At 48.4% G+C, this 20,661-nt stretch overlaps 2 protein-coding genes across 2 annotated transcripts; both read left to right on the top strand.

Annotated features, from left to right (window-relative positions):
* Positions 1 to 4,809: 4,809 nt before the first annotated feature.
* On the top strand, positions 4,810 to 6,945 carry LOC129117910 (acrosin-like). Its single transcript, XM_054628886.1, has 5 exons — positions 4,810 to 4,880; positions 5,156 to 5,398; positions 5,701 to 5,966; positions 6,167 to 6,312; positions 6,760 to 6,945. Exons 1-5 carry the CDS (start codon positions 4,810 to 4,812, stop codon positions 6,943 to 6,945), a joined length of 912 nt encoding a protein of 303 aa, XP_054484861.1.
* Positions 6,946 to 11,216: 4,271 nt separating this feature from the next.
* Positions 11,217 to 14,000, top strand: LOC129117779 (acrosin-like). Its single transcript, XM_054628621.2, has 6 exons — positions 11,217 to 11,287; positions 11,565 to 11,807; positions 12,125 to 12,390; positions 12,660 to 12,805; positions 13,281 to 13,496; positions 13,737 to 14,000. The coding sequence occupies exons 1-6, from the start codon at positions 11,217 to 11,219 to the stop codon at positions 13,998 to 14,000; spliced, it is 1,206 nt and encodes a 401-aa protein (XP_054484596.2).
* Positions 14,001 to 20,661: the final 6,661 nt, after the last annotated feature.

The following is a 20,661-nucleotide window of genomic DNA, read 5'->3' on the forward strand; positions in this document are numbered from 1 at the left end:
GAGTTCCTTCTTTGCCTCTGTGCTCTCTATCTGTTTCTCCAGAGCATCTCTAAGTCTGTCCACAAATTTGATAAAACTTTCATCTATCCCTTGTTTAATAGTAGAAAAATGCATTGTTGGCATTGACTCATCATGCACGAGAAGTAAAGAGGTTTTTGCTGCGAGAGCGATGTCCTGCAGTGCCTCTTTATTCAAGGTTTCCAATTGGTCCGCTGGTTTCTGTAAGTAACCTTCACCAGCTAGTTGGGCTACTGTAAAATTCGTCTTATTAGCATCCGCAGAATATGAATCTGATAATGTTTTTAAATGTCTTTTCCAATGCCTGTCCCATAACAAATATTCTGCTGGGGACAGGAGGCAGTGTGAAATTTTTTTTATATCGTGGGGAAGTAAGACATGTGCTGAGAACATGGCTTCTAAGAAATTTCTAAAAATATGTGAGCTTCGCCCATGTTCTTTGGCTATATTTCTTAATTGCACTAGTTCCTTATTCAAGTTAGCCTTCCATGTCTTTATAGTGGATTAGCCACCATTCCGTCCTTGCTTATATTCTACTGGGAAAGCATTAATTTTCTGTGCCCAATCTCCAGCTTTTGTCGCTTCTATTTTAATAAGAGCCCATGGATCCATGTGGATCGTATCAGAATCAGATTCACTGCAAGAGCTCTGGTCCTCTGAGGAGGACTGAAGGGGGGTTGCTATCCGTGACTTACGCTTTTTTCGTTTAGAAGCGTTTTTCAAAGGTTTCAGTGGCTGGAGGGGGAGACATGGCATGACCTGGCTAGGGGGAGGTTCCAATGGAGCTGGGATCGCAGCACAGCACGCACAGGACCGGGTGGGGGGGGTAGCACCGTGGGGGGTGTCTGGGATTGGGCTTGTGTGAGATGTCCCTGCTGTGGCAGGCAGGGAGCTGCGGGAGGCGGCGGGGATGGACACGGGCTTGGGAGCGGCGGGGGTGTGGCTCGGAGAGCCCTCAGGAGGGGCCGGGCCGGTCGGAGCCGGGGCGGGGGGAGCAGGGGCGGCGGGCGCGGCGGCGGGAGGGATGGTGGGGGACATCAGCGCGGGGGTGGGGGGATACGCAGCAGAGGGGGGCAGAGCCGACACAGGGGTGGAGGGGACGGCAGAGGCAGGAAAAGGGACCCCCGGGACCGGAAGCAAGGAGAAAGCCGAGCCGGGGGTAGGGGGGATGTGTGGAATTACAGATAAGATAGGATCCGCGGAGTTGGGCAGCGCAGGTCCCGCAGGGGTGGAGGATGTGGGGGGCGGAACCGTGGTGGTCAGCGTAACCTCTGCTTTAGGAGTAACGGAGGCAAGAGGGACTTTAGGACCTAAGGGGTGGTATGACATATGCATGTGACATTCCTCTGAGTCCTTATCAATCTCGTTAGTATTTGAAGAGGAAGTGTCTGTTAAGCCCTGCAAGATTTTTTTCTCTGTTAAATCTTTCAACAGTTTTAGTTATTATATGGAATAAAGGCAAATAGTTAGTTACAGAGAAATCCTGGTTTGTTTGGGAGATATATATTGTGTTCCTGATCATATCCCAAAACGAATTTTCAATGACTGCTTTCTTATCAGTATCAGGGTATTGCGAAATAATCCAAGTTACAAATTTTTTAAGGTTAGTTTTTGAGAGCTTGCCTTTAGAAAAGGAGAAGTTGTTAGCAGATAAGATTTCTAAAATAGTTAAATATATCTCTCTCCCGGTTTTACTTAGTTTTAAGGTACTAAAAATTGTACCCATGTTAATGGTTAGCCCTTCCAGCAGAAAAAACATGAAAAAAAAGAAAGAAAACAAAAAAAAAAGTTTTAGAGCCCCGAAGTTATGCGCGCAATATTAGCTAATACTTACAGTTCCTGGGGTCCAAGATCTGTGGAAGGGGTCTGCTTTCGTCAGTTCTTCTCGGAACTTTCTCTTGTTCAGATGTAAGTTTTGAGTGTCGAACTGACCCTCCTGGTAGAAATCGTTTTAGAAACGATTTTCTAAAACGAAAAGTCCCTTCACAGAAGGAGCGGCTTCCCAAACAGGCAATCACAGAAAACCCCAGGGGGGCTTCGTTGCTCAACCGACGGATATCGCCTCTGGGGGAGTCCGTTGTCCAAAGTCGTTGGGACGCCACTTTAATAAAGCCTCTTATTTGGCGTTATTATAAAGCAGAGCAATAGGGTTCAGGAGCTCAGTCCCTGGGTAGAGACTGGGTGCCCGAAGCTAGCTCACTCAGGCCTAGGCCGCAGGGCTACTATCTAGCAAGCATGGTGATTATCAGCTCTATAGTGATTGCAAGCTCTTAGGATTTCAGCTCTAGGTAGTGGTGCCCTGGGCTGGAGGCTGCAGCAGATGGAGAGAGAGGAGAAGGAGAAGGTGCAGGCTGTTCCACGGAGATGGCTTTATTTGGGGAGGTCCGTGAAGGGTCTCTGCTCTTCTTCTTTCTCCCCTAATGGGGTACAGTATGCTTCTTTTATAGGGTTGGAAAGGATCCAAGCTTGACCAATGGGTAAGGGGTTAACATGACATTGCCTTATAGGGTTACAGAGATAGGTTAAGGGGTAGAGGACAGGAAAAGAGGAATTTTCTTTTGCTGTTTCAGCATTCCTATTGTACATATCCTCCATGGTGCTTTTCCTAAATCTATGGGGTTTACTACACAACCTCAGGCATGGACATCTCCTCACCTAAATAAACCAGGGATATTTCCCATCTCATCAAACACCTCGAAGCACGTGAAACCCCTTTCTGAAGGAGTCCCTTGTGAAGGGACTTCCACCCCCTTCTGTGTGTGCCCAGAGACCCTAGCACCCATTGTGTGGCATGAGGAACACAAGGGTCTCCCTGTGTCTGTCTCCAAAGGACTTTGAACAGAGACTCAAGTGTCCTAACTCAGGACCCCCAATTCACGTCTTACAGGGGCCTCCACAACTCTTCTGTGGCCACCTTACACTGATCATGCTGTGCATGCCTTCTCCACCCTCTACCAGTGCTTTCACCAAATCTGCATGAAATGCCACAACAGTAGAGAGGCTCAAATGCACCCTTATAATTTACACAGAGTCTACACATGAAATTGTAATGCTCGCATTTGGCTTCTTCCTGCTCTAAAGATCCCAGGTGAACTCACCAGTACCTGCTCTGATGGATGGAGGCTCCAGCAGCCCTTGGGTCCCATCTGGGCTGCCAAAGTGCTGCGGAAACTCCCCTGGGTGACCATTTTGGAAGCACAGGTGGCTCCAACGAGCCTATGGTTGCCCTGTTTGATTCCCTACCCATGCCACTCTCACCCAGTCAAAGCAGGTTTCCACACCCATTCAGCCTCAGGATTCCCCCAGCAGACTCGCAGATGTCACATTCCATAAAGAGCCACCAGCTCCTGCTGCAGTGCTCAGTGTCCATTCAAATCCTGGCCAGTGCCGCAGCTCCCTGTGCCCTCTGTTATGCAAAGCATGGGCAGTTCACAGCCTCTGGTCCCAGGCTCCTGCCAGCCAGAGCTCAGTCTGCAGCTGGCACTGCAGCTGCACACCCAGCTCCCTGCCCCAAATGGATTCCTCAGCTGCTGCCTGCCCCAGGGACTGCACAGCCTCATCCTGCAGGAAGAGGGGCCTAAGAAAGCAGCAGAGAGCCTTCTTACAAGGGCAGGTCCTAAAAGGACAAAGGGCAATGGCTTTACAGTGACAGAGGGTAGCTTTAGATGAGATACTGGGTAGGAATTCTTGACTGTGAGGCTGCTGAGATACTGGCATCCCAGAGCAGCTGTGGATGCCTGTTTTTCATGTAAGCAGGGTCAGCACAGAAGACACAGACACCAACTTCAGGAATAAATGTCATTTACTGTAATTCAAAATGATGCCTGAGGAGGTTTATCTGGAACAGAGACTCAACAGGTTTAAATGAATAAAGTTGGTACTTATTGAAATGCCTTTAAGGGATACACCTTGGGCAGTACAAGAGCCTGGCCAGGGCTACACCCAGGTTGGATCTAAGATGGATCTTGGTCACCAGTTTTTACACTTTTATAATTTGGTCAATTTACATATTGGGGTTCACTGTCCAATTACAGCTCCAGGTCATGAAGTCTCAACCACTTGCCTTGCCCCTTTCAATTTGCTGTTATTTCTGCTTTTTGGGTAATGATTGTCTTTGATTCTCAAGCTGAGAAGGGATTGTTTTGTCTAACTACACTGTAAAAAGAACTTATTCGCCACTTAATATGAAGTTCAGAGTTACACAAAGAGGCAGCAGAGAATCAGAAAAATATAAAAGCTAAAATTTAAGGCATCAGAAACTGCAAAAAGTTGCAAATGGATAAGTTAGCAGGACATCAAATAAGTAGAAAATATTTATAAAAGTATAAGATAGGCAATGCATCTAATCATTATTATAAAAGACTGCCTACAGTGATGAAGAAAGACAAATCCCAAGTTATCCTAAACTTTGACCATCATTCAGGTAAGCCCATCAACTGGGGGAGCTACTGTCTTTGAGTTTGAGAACAGCTTCTGAGCTGAGCTCTGAAAACATGTTCAATGCAAGCTACCCCACCATGCCCAAGGCAAGGGGATCAGAGCTAGATGATCACCAAAGTCCCTTACAGCCCAAACCATTCCATGGCTCACTAATTCCACGTTGCCCCTCCCCCAGTGGGCCCTGTGCCACAGAACCCTGCAGTGCTCAGAACATGGAACCCACCCCTCTGTGACATCAGCCCCAGGACCAAGGGCACCATGGGCAGCGCAGCTGCTGTGGGCAGTGCGGCTGTGACTGTGCTGCTGCACGGAGCTCTCAGTGCTTGCAGCTGACACGTGCCTCTGGCAGCCATGAATTGGCTTGGCCTCCTCGTCCTGCTGACCGTGGCTGGGCTGGCGCAGAGCATCCAGTACACCTGCGGGTAAGTGGCACCAGGCCCAGGGAAGGAGCAACACTTGCGGCCTTCCCTGGAGGGGACATGCCTGCCCCCCACGGCCAGGCCACAGCTTCCCACCCACTATGGGAAGCCTCAGTTCCTTGCCAGCAGCCAGGTGCTGGCACAGACACACACACCCCCCCCATGGGCTTCCCTGGCCTGTTGTGCGTGCAAGCCCTTGTGGGGAGGGCAGAGGGCTGAGCTTCAGCCTGAGCCACAGCAGGCCATGAAGCAGCATGGAAATGACTTTCTGCTTGCAGAGGGAGCTGTGGGTTCCGAGTTCCGCCACCTGTCAACATCCCCATGACTTATTCCTACGGCAATGTGGCTTATGACTACGGCATGACACGCATCGTGGGTGGTGCCGGTGCCGCAGTAGCAGAATGGCCCTGGCTCGTCAGCATCCAGCACCCATGGGTACCAGGCCTGGGACATTGGTGTGGAGGTTCCCTCATCACTGCAGATTGGGTCCTCACAGCAGCCCACTGCTTCGACAAGTTTGAGTAAGGAGGAGCAGGGAATGGGGACATGTCCACAACACCAGCAGGTGCCCTGCCAGCAGCACCACCTGCTACTCCCATGCCTTTTCCTCTCAGGCAGCCAGGCTGCCACAGTGCTCAGAAGAAGCCTGGGCTCATGCCAAGGCTTCCTTGCAGCCTCCAGCTTGACATTCCCCCAGCCTAAGATGTGCAAGGGCCCTCAACCCTGCCAGAGCACTACTCCCTCTCTGCCTTGCCAAGCCAAGGTCTAGCAGCTGCTGGGCTGCTGTGACTCCCTCTCATCTCTCTCTCCGTCTCCTTTCCAGTAACATCAGCCTTCTGTATGTGTTGATTGGGGCCACCCAGTTGTCTCAGCCGGGCCCTGGGGCACAAGTGCGCAATGTCAAGAAGGTGGTGATACACCGCAACTACAAGCGTAGCGACATGAGCAACGACATTGCCTTGATGCAATTGGACCGTCCTGTCCTGTGCAGCTCATACATCCAGCTGGCCTGCCTGGCTGAACCCACCCTAAGTGTCTCAGAGCTGAGAAACTGCTGGATTGCTGGCTGGGGGGCCACTACTGCAAGAAGTGAGTTCCAAGAGCAACTTCTGGGCCAGCTCAGCACACTGGAGATAGGTTTTGGGCTTCCTCACAGCAAAGGCCAAAGCCAGGCTGCAGAACATACATCCCTGCAGAGAAGGGCCTGCCCCTAGGGGAAGGGATTGGCCTGACAGAGAAGCAGAACCAGCATGGAGCTGCCAGGGGCTTATTCCTTTCTCTGCTCACAGGTCTAGATTCAGCTGATCACCTTCAGCAGGCCAAGGTCAAGCTCATTGATCTCCAGCTATGCAACAGCAGTGACTGGTACGCAGGAGAAGTCCATCCCTACAACTTGTGCGCTGGATACCCACAGGGCACCATTGACTCCTGCCAGGTAGGAACGTGCCACGAGCCACTCAGCCCCCAGCAGCACCAGCAGCCAGGGAAGCACCACCCCAACACAGCCCAGGGCCTGCTTTGCCCGGCCACTCACTCACCCTCCCAGCCCCAGCTCCCCCTGACTGCTGTGGGGGCTTCCCACACACTGCCCATCCACACCTGCCTGCCCAGGCCTCCCCTTGTGCCAGAAAGCCCAGAAAGGCCAGCTAGTGCTCTTGGCAGTGAAGAGGTCCAGGTGCCAAAGTTCCATCTTCTGCACATCCAGAGAGCCCTACCCTATAAGAACCCAACTCATTCAGAGCCAAGCTTCTTGAGGCTCCAGCCTCTGAGCAGAACTTTTCTCTGCCCAGAATAAAAGCTCTGGCAGGGGCTGTGAGAGGAGACAGCCCCAGTGCTGGCAGGTGCTACCAACACCACCTTAATCCTCTGTGCTCTGCTGCAGGGTGACAGCGGTGGTCCTCTCATGTGCCAGGACAACAACGCTGCCTACTGGTGGGTCATCGGAGTGACCAGCTGGGGGGAAGGCTGTGCCAGAGCAATGCAGCCTGGAGTCTACAGCTCCGTTCAGCACTTCTATGATTGGATCGATTACAATATACGTATAAACGCAGTTAAAAGTGCTCCTTGAGCAGCAGAACCAGGCAGGATCCAGGGCAGGCTCCAGTGTACCACAACCATTTCCTGCTGGGGCAATGCCTGCTGTTCCAAAGGCAGCCTCAGGGTCAAAACCCTTCTCTGTTCTGACCACACTCATCTCCTCTGTGCACACACACACACACTGGAGTTGATTTAGTTGTTGAAATAAAATTACCTTTGTTCACATGGAACCATCTTTTCAGTGCAATTCCAACTCCGGGGTAAGACAAGAAGTGCCATGCTCAGCACCTGCAGAACGAGCCTGGGGGCACAAAGGGACACAGTGGCTCCAAAGAGCTCCAAAGTGCCTGATCAGAGAGAAAAGTGCTCTGAGCCACCATGGCCTGGAGGAACCTGCTACCTCAAGCCTTGGAAGAGGATAGGAAAAAAGCACATACCTTGGGGTGGTGCTCAAATGCACATGGGCTGCTGATTTAGGGCCTGGTGAGAGCCTGGGCTAAGGGAACAGATCTGGGAAACTTCCAAGCATGACAAGGGAAACTCCTGGCTCCTGACTGGAGTGCCAGTGCCCTAAGGCAGAGCCAGATTTCACAGGCAGCAAAGGGGCATTGAGGTGCCAGGTGGTCACACTTCACAGATACTCAGAGGAAGAGCTGGGGTCATTCTGGGGAGAGGAACCTGGCAGGAACCCTAGGAAAGCACACCAGGAATGCCGTGGAAGGCCAAGGTGAGTGAGCCAACACCACCTGCAACACCACGGCTGTTTACAGGCATGGCCAGCCTGTGAGCCAGGGGGAAATGATGCCTGGGCTTGGCTCCATATTTGGGAGGAGATGAGGGCAGAGAAAGGGAGGAGTTGTGGAAGATGAGAGGGCTGTATAAGTGTGGCCAATGGAGAGAAGGAGCAATCAAAGAGCCAGCTGCAGAGACACAAACTGCAGCTTGCTTTGCTGGTTTGCCTTGAGGGCTGTAGATAACCACCACAGGATGGGCAAGAATCTTCTTAATTCACTAATTAACAAATCATCTACAAACTGTATGAATTTGCACCAAATTTTTATATCCTTTTCAATCAAACTTTGATACTCTTGGATGGGGAAGGGGGGTATGGTAGAGGCTTCTGGAATGCCATGGGGTAGACTTGTTGAAGGCAGTTTTCACCTGTCTTTTACAGGTGAAAGCAAGTGAACATTGACTTTCTCCATCTAATAGAATGCTTCAAAATGCCTTGGGCTGGGTGTCACTCCACCTGCTTTGCATACTCTTCTTGGCTTCACGTGATGCCTTAAAGAACCTAGAACAAAACAAAAAAACCACACTTTCGACATAGGAGGTAATATAAAGGCTCATCTTTATTGGAGGCCTCCAGTAGCAGATATAGCAAATGACCATAGAATTCCTCCCCTACATGAGGTGAATACAGTTTTACAAGCTTAATAAATTAACATGTTTGACAAAAATCACCAATTTGGACCATACATGGTGAAATAATTCTTCCCTCAGTTCAACAGTCTAAATCCACTTCCACTCCGATGGAAACTAATCCTTGCTAATGAAAATGTGCCTCAAAGAGCTGTTTCCAGCCTTGGTTTCCAAGAAGAACAAATATATGTTTGGTTGCCTTGTACTCTCCAGGGCTTGGAGGTCTGAAATATGTTTTGTCTTTCTACTTAGAGAAAAGGAAGGGAAAAGTACTGAGAAAACTCACCAGAGATACAACAACAGGCTACAGAGCTACAAATATATGTGTAAAGAATACAAGGAATATATAAAAGAGAAAAGGCAAAAATCAATCTGGCATCACCAGGCCAATGGAATCCTATCTCACAGTGGGTGGCATGCCTCCATTTGTCTTAAGATGGGCTGGGCTGAGAAGAACCATCCCACATCTGTACTGGTCCCTGCCACCCGGACTTAAGCTTCTTCAAATATTTCCTGAAGTAAATTTCAGAGGCTGCCTGGTCACTAAAGACAGTGAAAGAGTGTCACTCAGGGTTGGGGATGGCCATTACCCTGTCCAATGAGCAGACCAGCTAGACCAGCTTAGAGTCACCCAACCATCCTGGAACAATCTTATTGCACTGTCTTGGCAAAATTCTGCTACCCAAACAATTTCTCCCAGTTCTGTGCAACCTCAGGCATGGACATCTCCTCACCTAAATAAACCAGGGATATTTCCCATCTCATCAAACACCTCGAAGCACATGAAACCCCTTTCTGAAGGAGTCCCTTGTGAAGGGACTTCCACCCCCTTCTGTGTGTGCCCAGGGACCCTAGCACCCATTGTGTGGCATGAGGAACACAAGGGTCTCCCTGTGTCTGTCTCCAAAGGACTTTGAACAGAGACTCAAGTGTCCTAACAGAGACTCAGGACCCCCAATTCACGTCTTACAGGGGCCTCCACAACTCTTCTGTGGCCACCTTACACTGATCATGCTGTGCATGCCTTCTCCACCCTCTACCAGTGCTTTCACCAAATCTGCATGAAATGCCACAACAGTAGAGAGGCTCAAATGCACCCTTATAATTTACACAGAGTCTACACATGAAATTGTAATGCTCGCATTTGGCTTCTTCCTGCTCTAAAGATCCCAGGTGAACTCACCAGTACCTGCTCTGATGGATGGAGGCTCCAGCAGCCCTTGGGTCCCATCTGGGCTGCCAAAGTGCTGCGGAAACTCCCCTGGGTGACCATTTTGGAAGCACAGGTGGCTCCAACGAGCCTATGGTTGCCCTGTTTGATTCCCTACCCATGCCACTCTCACCCAGTCAAAGCAGGTTTCCACACCCATTCAGCCTCAGGATTCCCCCAGCAGACTCGCAGATGTCACATTCCATAAAGAGCCACCAGCTCCTGCTGCAGTGCTCAGTGTCCATTCAAATCCTGGCCAGTGCCGCAGCTCCCTGTGCCCTCTGTTATGCAAAGCATGGGCAGTTCACAGCCTCTGGTCCCAGGCTCCTGCCAGCCAGAGCTCAGTCTGCAGCTGGCACTGCAGCTGCACACCCAGCTCCCTGCCCCAAATGGATTCCTCAGCTGCTGCCTGCCCCAGGGACTGCACAGCCTCATCCTGCAGGAAGAGGGGCCTAAGAAAGCAGCAGAGAGCCTTCTTACAAGGGCAGGTCCTAAAAGGACAAAGGGCAATGGCTTTACAGTGACAGAGGGTAGCTTTAGATGAGATACTGGGTAGGAATTCTTGACTGTGAGGCTGCTGAGATACTGGCATCCCAGAGCAGCTGTGGATGCCTGTTTTTCATGTAAGCAGGGTCAGCACAGAAGACACAGACACCAACTTCAGGAATAAATGTCATTTACTGTAATTTGAAACTGCAAAGAATTGCAAATGGATAAGTAAACAGGACATCAAAACATTATCAAATATTTATAAAAGGACAAGATAGGCATTGCATCTAATCATTACTATAAAAGACTGCCTACTGTGATGAAGAAAGACACATCACAAGTTACCCTAATCCTTGACCATCATCCAGGCCTGCCCATCAACTGGGTGGAAGCCACTGTCGTGTTGAAGGACTGGGGAACCACTGACAGAAACTGGGAAATCCTGCAGATACCTTCCCCTACAGGCAGTGAGGGTACTGATTGACTGTGAGAGGTCCCCATTTTTATACTGCGGAATAAGCAAGACACCAAAACTTCTAGTGCAGTAACATCTGGCTTCATTCTCCTACTGGGATGCTCCCAAGGCCTGGGAGGGCTCCAAGAGAAACCAAGAGATTTGTCTGTGATCCCACACCCCCAAAACAAGGCCAGATGTAGCCTTGTCTAGTTCCTAAGTATGGAAAGGTAAACCCATTTTTCATCCAGGGAGTGGCTATACGTAACACTTGCTTTGAAGGCCCATCTAGTGGCCAATATTGGCAAAAGGCCTGCTGTTCAGGCCTTCAGTCCTGGCCTGTTGACCAGGACTTAGTACTTAAATCCCTCATCTCTGAAAGTGTTCAAGGACAGCTTCTAAGCCAAGACATGTACACTGTGGACAACTGGGTCTAATGCAAGCCATCCCTCCATACCCAAGGCAAGGGGGTCAGAGCTAGATGATCACCAAGGTCCCTTCCAGCCTGAACCTTCCTATGGCTAACCAATTAGATGTTGCCCCTCCCCCAGTGGGCCCTGTGCCACAGAACTCTGCAGTGCTCAGAACATGGAACCCACCCCTCTGTGACATCAGCCCCAGGACCAAGGGCACCATGGGCAGCGCAGCTGCTGCGGGCAGTGCGGCTGTGACTGTGCTGCTGCACGGAGCTCTCAGTGCTTGCAGCTGACACGTGCCTCTGGCAGCCATGAATTGGCTTGGCCTCCTCGTCCTGCTGACCATGGCTGGGCTGGCGCATGGGACATGGGACAACTGCGGGTAAGTGGCCCCAGGCCCAGGGAAGGAGCCATGGCAACACTTGCGGCCTTCCCTGGAGGGGACGTGCCTGTCCCCCACGGCCAGGCCACAGCTTCCCACTCACCACGGGAAGCCTCAGTTCCTTGCCAGCAGCCAGGTGCTGGCACAGACACACACACCCCATGGGCTTCCCTGGCCTGCTGTGTGTGCAAGCCCTTGTGGGGAGGGCAGAGGGCTGAGCTTCAGCCTGAGCCACAGCAGGCCATGAAGCAGCATGGAAATGACTTTCTGCTTGCAGAGGGACCTGCGGACTCCGAGCCGTGGTGTCTGACTATGGCCTCATGACGTACTACTACGGCGACATGGCTTATGACTCCGGCATGACACGCATCGTGGGTGGTGCCGGTGCCCTGCCAGGGGCCTGGCCCTGGATCGTCAGCATCCAGCACCCATGGGTTCCAGACCCAGGGCATTGGTGTGGAGGGTCACTCATCAGCACACAGTGGGTCCTCACAGCAGCCCACTGCTTCGACAAGTTTGAGTAAGGAGGAGCAGGGAATGGGGACATGTCCACAACACCAGCAGGTGCCCTGCCAGCAGCACCAGCTGCTACTCCCTACATGCCTTTTCCTCTCAGGCAGCCAGGCTGCCACTGTGCTCAGGAAAAGCCTGGGCTCATGCCAAGGCTTCCTAGCAGCCTCCAGCTTGACATTCCCCCGGCCTAAGGCATGCGAGGGCACTCACACCCGCCAGAGCACTACTCCCTCTGTGCCTTTCCAAGCTGAGGTCTGGCAACTGCTGGGCTGTTGTGGTACATGGTTCTGCTCCCTCCCATCTCTCTCTCCATCTCCTTTCCAGTAACATCAGCCTCCTGTCTGTGGTGATTGGGGCCACCCAGTTGACTCAGCCAGGGCATGGGGCACAAATGCGCAGTGTCAAGCAGTTGCTGATACACCAGTACTACAACCCTGATGACATGAGCTACGACATTGCCCTGCTGGAATTGGACCATCCTGTCAAGTGCAGCCCCTACATCCAGCTGGCCTGTGTGCCCGATGCCACACTGAGAGTGTCAGAGCTGCAAAACTGCTGGATTGCTGGCTGGGGTTCCACTACTGCAAGATGTGAGTTCGAAGAGCAACTCCTGGGCCAGCTCAGCCCACTGAGGAGAGGGTTTGGGCTTCCCCACAGCAGAGACCAAAGCCAGGCTGCAGAACATATGCCTCTGAGAGACGGACCTGGCTTGCTCCCCAGAGGCAGGAAAAAGGGTCACAGCACTCCAGGGTCTCTGCAGAGGCAAAGCCAAACCCTAGGGAAGAGAATTCCCTTTTCAAGTCAGGAGAGGAGAATGGGCAATGTGGTGCTCAGGGTTTATTCCTTTCTCTGCTCACAGCTCAAGAATCAGCTGATCGCCTCCAGGAGGCCAAGGTCCAGCTCATCGATCTCCAGGTCTGCAACAGCAGTGACTGGTACGCAGGGGAAATCCACACCCACAACTTGTGTGCTGGATACCCACAGGGCGGCATCGACACCTGCCAGGTAGGAACATGCCACGAGCCACTCAGCCCCCAGCAGCACCAGCAGCCAGGGAAGCACCACCCCAACACAGCCCAGGGCCTGCTTTGCCTGGCCACTCACTCACCCTCCCAGCCCCAGCTCCCCCTGACTGCTGTGGGGGCTTCCCACACACTGCCCATCCACACCTGCCTGCCCAGGCCTCCCCTTGTGCCAGAAAGCCCAGAAAGGCCAGCTAGTGCTCTTGGCAGTGAAGAGGTCCAGGTGCCAAAGTTCCATCTTCTGCACATCCAGGAGTCCTGTGCAGATAGGATAGAGAGAGCCCTACCCTACAGGAACCCAACTCATTCAGAGCCAAGCTTCTTGAGGCTCCAGCCTCTGAGCAGAACTTTTCTCTGCCCAGAATAAAGCTCTGGCAGGGGCTGTGAGAGAGAAGGAGACAGCCCCAGTGCTGGCAGGTGCCACCAACACCACCTTAATCCTCTGTGCTCTGCTGCAGGGTGACAGCGGTGGTCCTCTCATGTGCCAGGACAACCATGCTGATGTCTGGTGGGTCGTCGGAATAACCAGCTGGGGGAAAGGCTGTGCCAGAGCAAGGCAGCCTGGAGTCTACATCTCCACTCAATACTTCTATGACTGGATCCTTGTCCACACAGGCGTAAACAGACTTGGACGGGGTTCTCCATCATCACAAACCTGGAATCATTTATTGACAGTTCCCCCACCACCAACTCTGAAACCATGGCCAATACGTCCCCTTCCCACTCTGAATCCATGGCCAGTACAACCCATTCCCACTCTTAAGCCATGGCCAACACTACTTCCCACTCCTAATCCATGGCCAACACAACCCCCCACTCCTAAGCCATGGCCAACCCCCCTTCCCACTCATAAGCCATGGCCAACACCACCTCCCACTCTTAAGCCAGTGCCAACTCCCCTTCCCACTCATAAGCCCTGGCCAACACCACTTCCCACTTATAAGCCATGGCCAACACCCCCTCCCACTCCTAAGCCATGGCCAACACAACCCCCCACTTATAAGCCATTGCCGACACCAATCCCCTCTCAAAAGCCTTTGCCAACAGCACCCCCCACTCCAAAGCCAACACCATTGGGTGAGGTTAGCTCCTGCCCATTTCCACTCAACAAGCTGGTAGACTTCTTTACTAAGGTGAAGAAGCTCCTTCATGAGGTCCTTGGACAAAACACAGCTTGAGCATCAGAACAGGCAGGATCCAGGGCACACTGCAGTGCACCGCAACCATTTCCTGCTGGGGCAATGCCTGCTGATCCAAAGGCAGCCTCAGGGTCAAAACCCTGCTCTGGCCTGACCACACTCCTCTCCTGTGTGCAGGCAAACACTGGAGTTGAATAAGTTGATGAAATAAAATTACCTATGCTCAAAGTGAATCAGCTTTTCGATGCAATTCCAACTCCTGGGTAAGACCCATTGGACACAAAGGGACAGAGTGGCTCCAAAGAGCTCCAAAGTGCCTGGTCAGAGAGGAAAATGCTCTGAGCTGCCATGGACTGGAGGAACCTGGTACATCAAGCCTAGGAAGAAGATAGGAAAATATTTTTGTTAAGGCTCCAGTATTGGTTGAAAACTTCTAGGAGACATTACTGCCTCACTGTACTCAAGATAAATTCCTCCCATAGTAACCATTTGTGAGAAGTGTCACATTTTTACAACACCGACACTTCTCCCTTATGTCATTTCCCCCTCTCCTCAGTGGCAAAATTGGCATTGTGCTTTGCAGTACAGATACCAATGCTATTACTTGTATTTTTTCATTTATCTCGTCCAATTTTCACATCTCACCAGTGTACAAAATGTGCTTTATTCTCTTAAAATCCTAATAGAAGAGGAAAAATTAGTGGAGGAAGTTCAAAATCCCACACACAGAGCACACATTGAGCTGTGACATAAGCACAAGCAAACCTAAATTTCCGTACCTTGTGGTCGTTTGGGGCTCAGAAAAGCTGAAGGTACCCATATCCAATCTGGTTGCAGCCAGCCCTTATATCTACTCTAAATCTATGGTTTCCATTTAAAACCATTTCCCCTGGCCCTATACACAACCTACTAAGATTAAACCAAGTCAACCAATACTGTTACAACCTTAATAGCCTGCTGAAACACACTTGCATTCAGTGGAAGTCACCCTTTGCATTATGCCTAGCACCAAAACACAAAGCCACCAGAGGAAAAGGAAAAAAAAGTATTATGCCATGTATTATTCATGCCATGCCACAAATTCCACCTGCCCTCCATCTCAGGAAGTACCACAATCCAAAACACTTTGCTGTCCCCACACATTTAAAGCCCATGCCCACTCCCCACACTGCTTCTTCCCCCAGTAAACACTTCCGGCCTCCCCATCCAAATCACTGACAGCTCACACAAGTGTAATTCAATCTATGCTAATTTTCCAATTAATTCAGTATTCTCTCCAACATTCTAACCCCAGATGACATGAAAAGCAGGCACCCATTTTTACACTGAGATGGTAAAACAGCTGAATGCTTAATGACCTAAGTAGCTCAATTCACTGATGATTATTAAATCCTAAAAAGGTTTCCAAAGTGAAAGGTTTCCAAAGTGAACTGTAGGGAGTTTCCCACCACACAAGCTAAATGTGAGACCATGAGCTTTATTTTAGAATTAGTGGAAAAACTTGCTAATGTTTAATTTTCTTCAAGGGAAATCAATGGTTTCAACAGACTCTAAAAATGCTTTGTTAAAAAAATCTTATTAGTCATGCCTTACTCAGCTAACATTTAGTCCAAATTGAGTCTGTTCCCTGGAGCTCTTCCAGCTACCCACATGGCTGCTCTGCCAAACTGCCCTGTCTTGAGCCTGATATTTTCAAATCTGGTCCTTCCAATACTCCAGTCATCTGAGTGCAATGAAACCTTCAAAGACTGGATTTTCACCTGTGCTCAGAAATTGCAGCTTTTCATCCTCAACCCTGCAAAGCAACACTCTTGCTCAATGAGAATATTTACCAGGAACTCATATATATAAAAAATGTGGAACTAAGCTGATTTTTGTACTTGGAACTAAAACTTCACCAATGCTTCAAAAATCCCCACAGAAGCTCCAATTTATGGCAATCTTGAGGGCATTAGATGAGAACATTGTTGACATTTTAGAAAGCAGGGCAGAGTTTTGTGATTGCCAGTTACAAGGTTACATTGCACCCCTAGTTCTGCCAGGGTATAATCTATAATTAAAAAAAAATAAAAACAGTAACCCAACAAAAACTCTCAACCATGGGGAAACCCTGTGGTGATGTATTTTGAGGTGGTCTGTGGGTTCTTTGGGTCACTGGAGTCAACTGCCAGCCTAAGAGTACATTTGAGGCATATAACAGCACTCCCCTGAAATCCATGGTCTGTCAGGTCTGATTGTTTACACCATCCACATAATTGCATAAATTGCTTTCACTTCCTGTTCACTAGATACAACTCAAAACAATCAAAAAACAATCAAAGAGTTTGGGCATCATTAGCCCATATAACCTATTCCTTAGCACAAACATGCAATTACATTAATTAACATATTACTGCTGATTACTTAGGGCTTATATCACATAAGAGTAATGAATTCTATAATGGTTTGTGTTTGGAAGGGTCTTTCAAGATCATCCTCTTCCAACCCCTGACATGGGCAGGGGCACATTCACTAGACCAGGTTGTTCAGAGCCCCATCCAACTTAGTCTTGAACACTTCCAGGGATGAGGCATCCATTCTCATCCACATCCATTCTCTTTAAAAGCTGTTCCAGTGCCTCACCACCCTCATAGGAAAGAATTTTTTTCCTAATATCTAATCTAAAACTCCCCTATTTTAGTTTGTAGCCATTCCCCCTTATCCTATCACTACATTCTCCTGTGAATGAGCTCTCTCTATCCCTCTTGTAGGCTCCCTTCAGGTACTGAAAGGCCACTGAAATTTGCAAAAATAGATTGCATAGAAGCCAATTTTAGAAGTCTTCATATAAGCAGGCAATGCACTGTAAACTTCACTGTTTTTCATTTTACCTGTTCAAGACAGGACATTAGACTTTATTTTCCCTGAATTTGAGTCCCAAACACAAAATCACTTTGTGCCAATGAATTCTGTAAGAACCTGATCCAGTTCCTTCTGGTAAAAGTTGCTACTAAACTTGCACCCTTATTAACAGAACAAAAATATGCAGCAAAACAATAAAGTCTCCCCATATGACAGAGGAACCTCTACAAAACCAACCATATGTTCTACCTGCAAGCCATGTTCTACCTGAAAGAATCACTGCAAGATGCCCCTGGCCAGAGATGGAGGGAAGAGGTCACCTGTTAATCTGCCAGACTATAAGACACTGCTGCCCAAACTCACACTGTTTTGCTCTCTGTGGCATGGAATGTCCTCTACAAGATTTCTATGAGAAGCTGAATTCAGCATAATGTCTGCAAAAATTATTCCCATGAAGTACAGTTAAAACAGTCATGAAAATCCTTTTGTTTCCATTGCACCTTGGAAAAACCTACAGGCTAGGAGAGGAAAAAATCACAGCTCTCAAAAAAGCATTCTCTCTACAAAGATGAGTGGAGAACTCCAACAGCATCACTCACTGGAACTGCACTCTAACCAGTGTGTTGAAGTCAGAAATTGATGGAATACTTTTGTAGCTCTTTACAACACAAGTATTTTTCCAAAAACACTTTTCTCTAATACAATAGCATTTTAAATAAGTGATCCAAACATTTATGCTGTGATTAATACCCACAAAGAGTTGATTCCATACCATTTCAGTGAGTCCATAATCACAAACATGCCAAACTCCTTTAGCTCAGACATGATTTTAACCCAAACTAACACTAACCCTGCATGTGACATCAAGGGGAAGTTAGAGCTGATGTCAGAGCTTCAAGCATCTCTACTCTGAAGCATTTAATATTCAATGCCTAAGAGTGGAATTCTTCATGCTACCCACAAGAGTAGAACTGTTCCACTCTTACTTAAAACCATGCTGACCTCTCTCTTTGAAGTTGCTTTATAATTTCAGGAAACTCAAGGCTTTGTAATGATATTAAGTCACCACACAGCCTCAGGCTGATGACAAGGTACTCTATTTTCTGCCTACCTCTCTTTTACTTTTTCTATCTGTATGCCTCCCAAGTACACATTAATTTTCATTGACAATTTATATTTTGCAAATATAAAAGAGCATTTCTATTATGCTAGCCCCCAAAAGAGACAGACACTCTCCAATGAGACAGTACAAGAACATATCTGGAGAACAGAAACATTTTTGGATTATACTTGAAGACTTCAACATAGTTCCAAGAACGGATCTCTTCTACCAAAGCTTCATGGAGCAGCAGCATGGACAAGAATGATTCATGAATGACACAACTTATCAGCACACACCTTTTGTGTAGCCTCACACAGGGGAATGAAATTGCTGCTGACTGCCTGACAAGTGCACAAACACCTTCTCACATCTCAAATCTGAAAGCAGAGATGTTTGAAAATGAACACATTTTAAATTCTGACTTGATAAGAGCTGTTAGCGATGTGGCTCAGACAAGAACAGCTGGAGAGGTCTGCCCTTGGCCAGGCACCCAGCTGGGTAAAGGCAAGAATTTGCACCAGGTCAGGAAAAGGGTGGGTTTTATGGCTCACCTGGTGGAACAGGCTCCACTGTTTGCTTAGGACACCCCAGCAAGTGGGAGGCACAGAGCAGCTGTGGGATGGAGGACCTGGGAAGGGAAATACTTGAGTTAGACATAGGAGGTGTTGAAGGGAGATAAAGGACAAATCCAAAAGGAACCAGATTTTGATATCATAACTCCTGTCTACAGCCACATCTTCTTCCAGTGAGCAAAGCAAGGGTCTGCAACAGGAGCTGTGGTCCAGCAGTGGCATTAAGGTCACCTGGATATTTATTCAAAAGCTGTCAGATTTATCCTTACACAAGGGAACACTTGGTGCAACACAGGGTTACGCTGTTGATCCTTCAGGAAAGCGTGGAGTGATACAATACGAGGTTATACAGGGAGGAGCTTGCTGCTGCCACAAAGGCTTTTCACAGTAACAGCAGCAAGAAAATGTTCACTACAAATTATTTTTTCAGGGCAGCTACAGTTAAGAGACACCTGAGACCTCCATCAGACATTGTCCAGAAATGTCACACATTCCAAACTCAGGCAGAACAGACCCCTGTGTCAGGGGGGCCAGCAAGCTCTATGTTTTGTGCCCTGCTCTTAAGAGGTGCTGTGAATAATGACAGTAACAAGAAGCACATGATGGAACAGAAGAAGGTAGTACGTGCAATTAGAGCACAAATCCTGGCACTTTTTTTCTGGTAGGAAATGCTTTGAATCTCTTGGAAATATTTTTGAAATCTCTCGAAAAATTGAAAAGTTGTTTCCATAAAAAGACTGAATGCTATCATCTTAAGGAAGAAATCACAAGGGTTTTTTTCCCCAGATCATTCAGAAAGTACTTTATAAATAGTTTGTTCTTTTTTTCTCCCAAGGAGATGATAATACATGAAAAAACCAATCTCATTATTTCAATGACAAAAATCTAAATAAAACTGTTTTAAAGTGTTTTGCAGAAATCACTGAATGAGCATTCTCGCAATGTTTACCACGTCTCATAACAGCTATCTTAAAATCTTATTTCAGTGGTAATTTTAGCTTAGGAAAATACAGCTGTCTCTTTCATGGTTTGGGGGGTTTTTCCCCCCTAACGCTGGGCAACTATTTCATTTGTTCCCTCCTTAGCCTTCCCGCACTGCCAAGCAGGATCACCAGTTAATTTTCCAAGTCCCCACTAGAGGGATCATTTCCCTAGGGCTCAGATGCACGAAAGGCAAACATCTTCATCAGCATCCACATCCCTGTCAGTCAAACCACGACACACTGGAGCCCCCGTGTGCCTTTGTGCTGTTGAGGGGTAGTTATGGTTTGTAAATAGCTCAGTTACCTGATGCGTATTTATTGCCTGGTTTATGAGAGGAAATTATTTGACTGAGTCCTTCAAGATATTTTACATTTGCAATTAAAATTAACCTCAGAATAAAAGACTGAAAGAAGCTGGCATTGGAACATAGTTAAATGAGGTGGGATAAAAATAGGTATCTACAGCCCACCAAAATAAATGGCTTGAGTGAAAACTCACTGAACAAGCAGTAGCTCTTCACCTTGTAAAATTTCCAGTCTCCTTCAAGAAGTGTAAAATGCAAAAATTAGTCTCAGAGTCCAACAATGGAATAAAGCTTTTGCTGTCTGGAGATTAAAGTGGCCTTAAGGATCTCATCCACCTCTGGGTTCAGGCAGCACTGTGGCCTTGGAGTTCACAGCCCTGCTCGTACAAACCTCAGTGCCAGCTGCAGGCACGAAATCATGGCAAGTCTCCTCTTGTTGCAGGGGTTTATTAAATTGCCCACCTAATAAACCCATGGGTGATTTCAGCTTTCATTTGGGAGAAAAGATGTTTCTAATGCTCCTAGTGGGGCACAAAACCAACCAAAAAAGCTAAAGTAATCACATCACTGAATTATAGAATTGTTCAGCTTGGAAAAGACCTTTAAGATCATTGAGTTCAGCTGTAAACCTAACACTGCCAGGTCCACCACTAAATCTTACCCCTAAGTGCCACATCTACATATCCTGGAGATTAAGGGATCCTTTCCTCTTTACTGTGATTATCCAGCCTTGCAGTGCTCACAACATACCCCAGCATGCAGTACCTCAAGCTGCTAGCAAAGCATGTATAGTCTCAAAACAACAACAACGTTAAAAAATGAAATTAATGAAAGTGATATAAGAACAAAAAGAAATTGAAGGCAGACGAAAACTCAATTCAAGAATAGTTTTCTCTG

The sequence above is a fragment of the Agelaius phoeniceus genome, chromosome 3 (genome assembly GCF_051311805.1).
Source record: "Agelaius phoeniceus isolate bAgePho1 chromosome 3, bAgePho1.hap1, whole genome shotgun sequence".
Taxonomy (NCBI): Eukaryota; Metazoa; Chordata; class Aves; order Passeriformes; family Icteridae; genus Agelaius; species Agelaius phoeniceus.

What these genes read in the sequence shown, in the direction of transcription:
- LOC129117910 (XM_054628886.1), top strand. Translation starts at nt 4,810, where the DNA reads ATGAATTGGCTTGGCCTCCTCGTCCTGCTGACCGTGGCTGGGCTGGCG. An exon ending in AGCATCCAGTACACCTGCGG is followed by an intron (nt 4,881 to 5,155) that starts GTAAGTGGCACC and finishes TTCTGCTTGCAG; the next exon opens with AGGGAGCTGTGGGTTCCGAG. An exon ending in CACTGCTTCGACAAGTTTGA is followed by an intron (nt 5,399 to 5,700) that starts GTAAGGAGGAGC and finishes TCTCCTTTCCAG; the next exon opens with TAACATCAGCCTTCTGTATG.
- LOC129117779 (XM_054628621.2), top strand. Translation starts at nt 11,217, where the DNA reads ATGAATTGGCTTGGCCTCCTCGTCCTGCTGACCATGGCTGGGCTGGCG. An exon ending in GGGACATGGGACAACTGCGG is followed by an intron (nt 11,288 to 11,564) that starts GTAAGTGGCCCC and finishes TTCTGCTTGCAG; the next exon opens with AGGGACCTGCGGACTCCGAG. An exon ending in GCGGCATCGACACCTGCCAG is followed by an intron (nt 12,806 to 13,280) that starts GTAGGAACATGC and finishes GCTCTGCTGCAG; the next exon opens with GGTGACAGCGGTGGTCCTCT.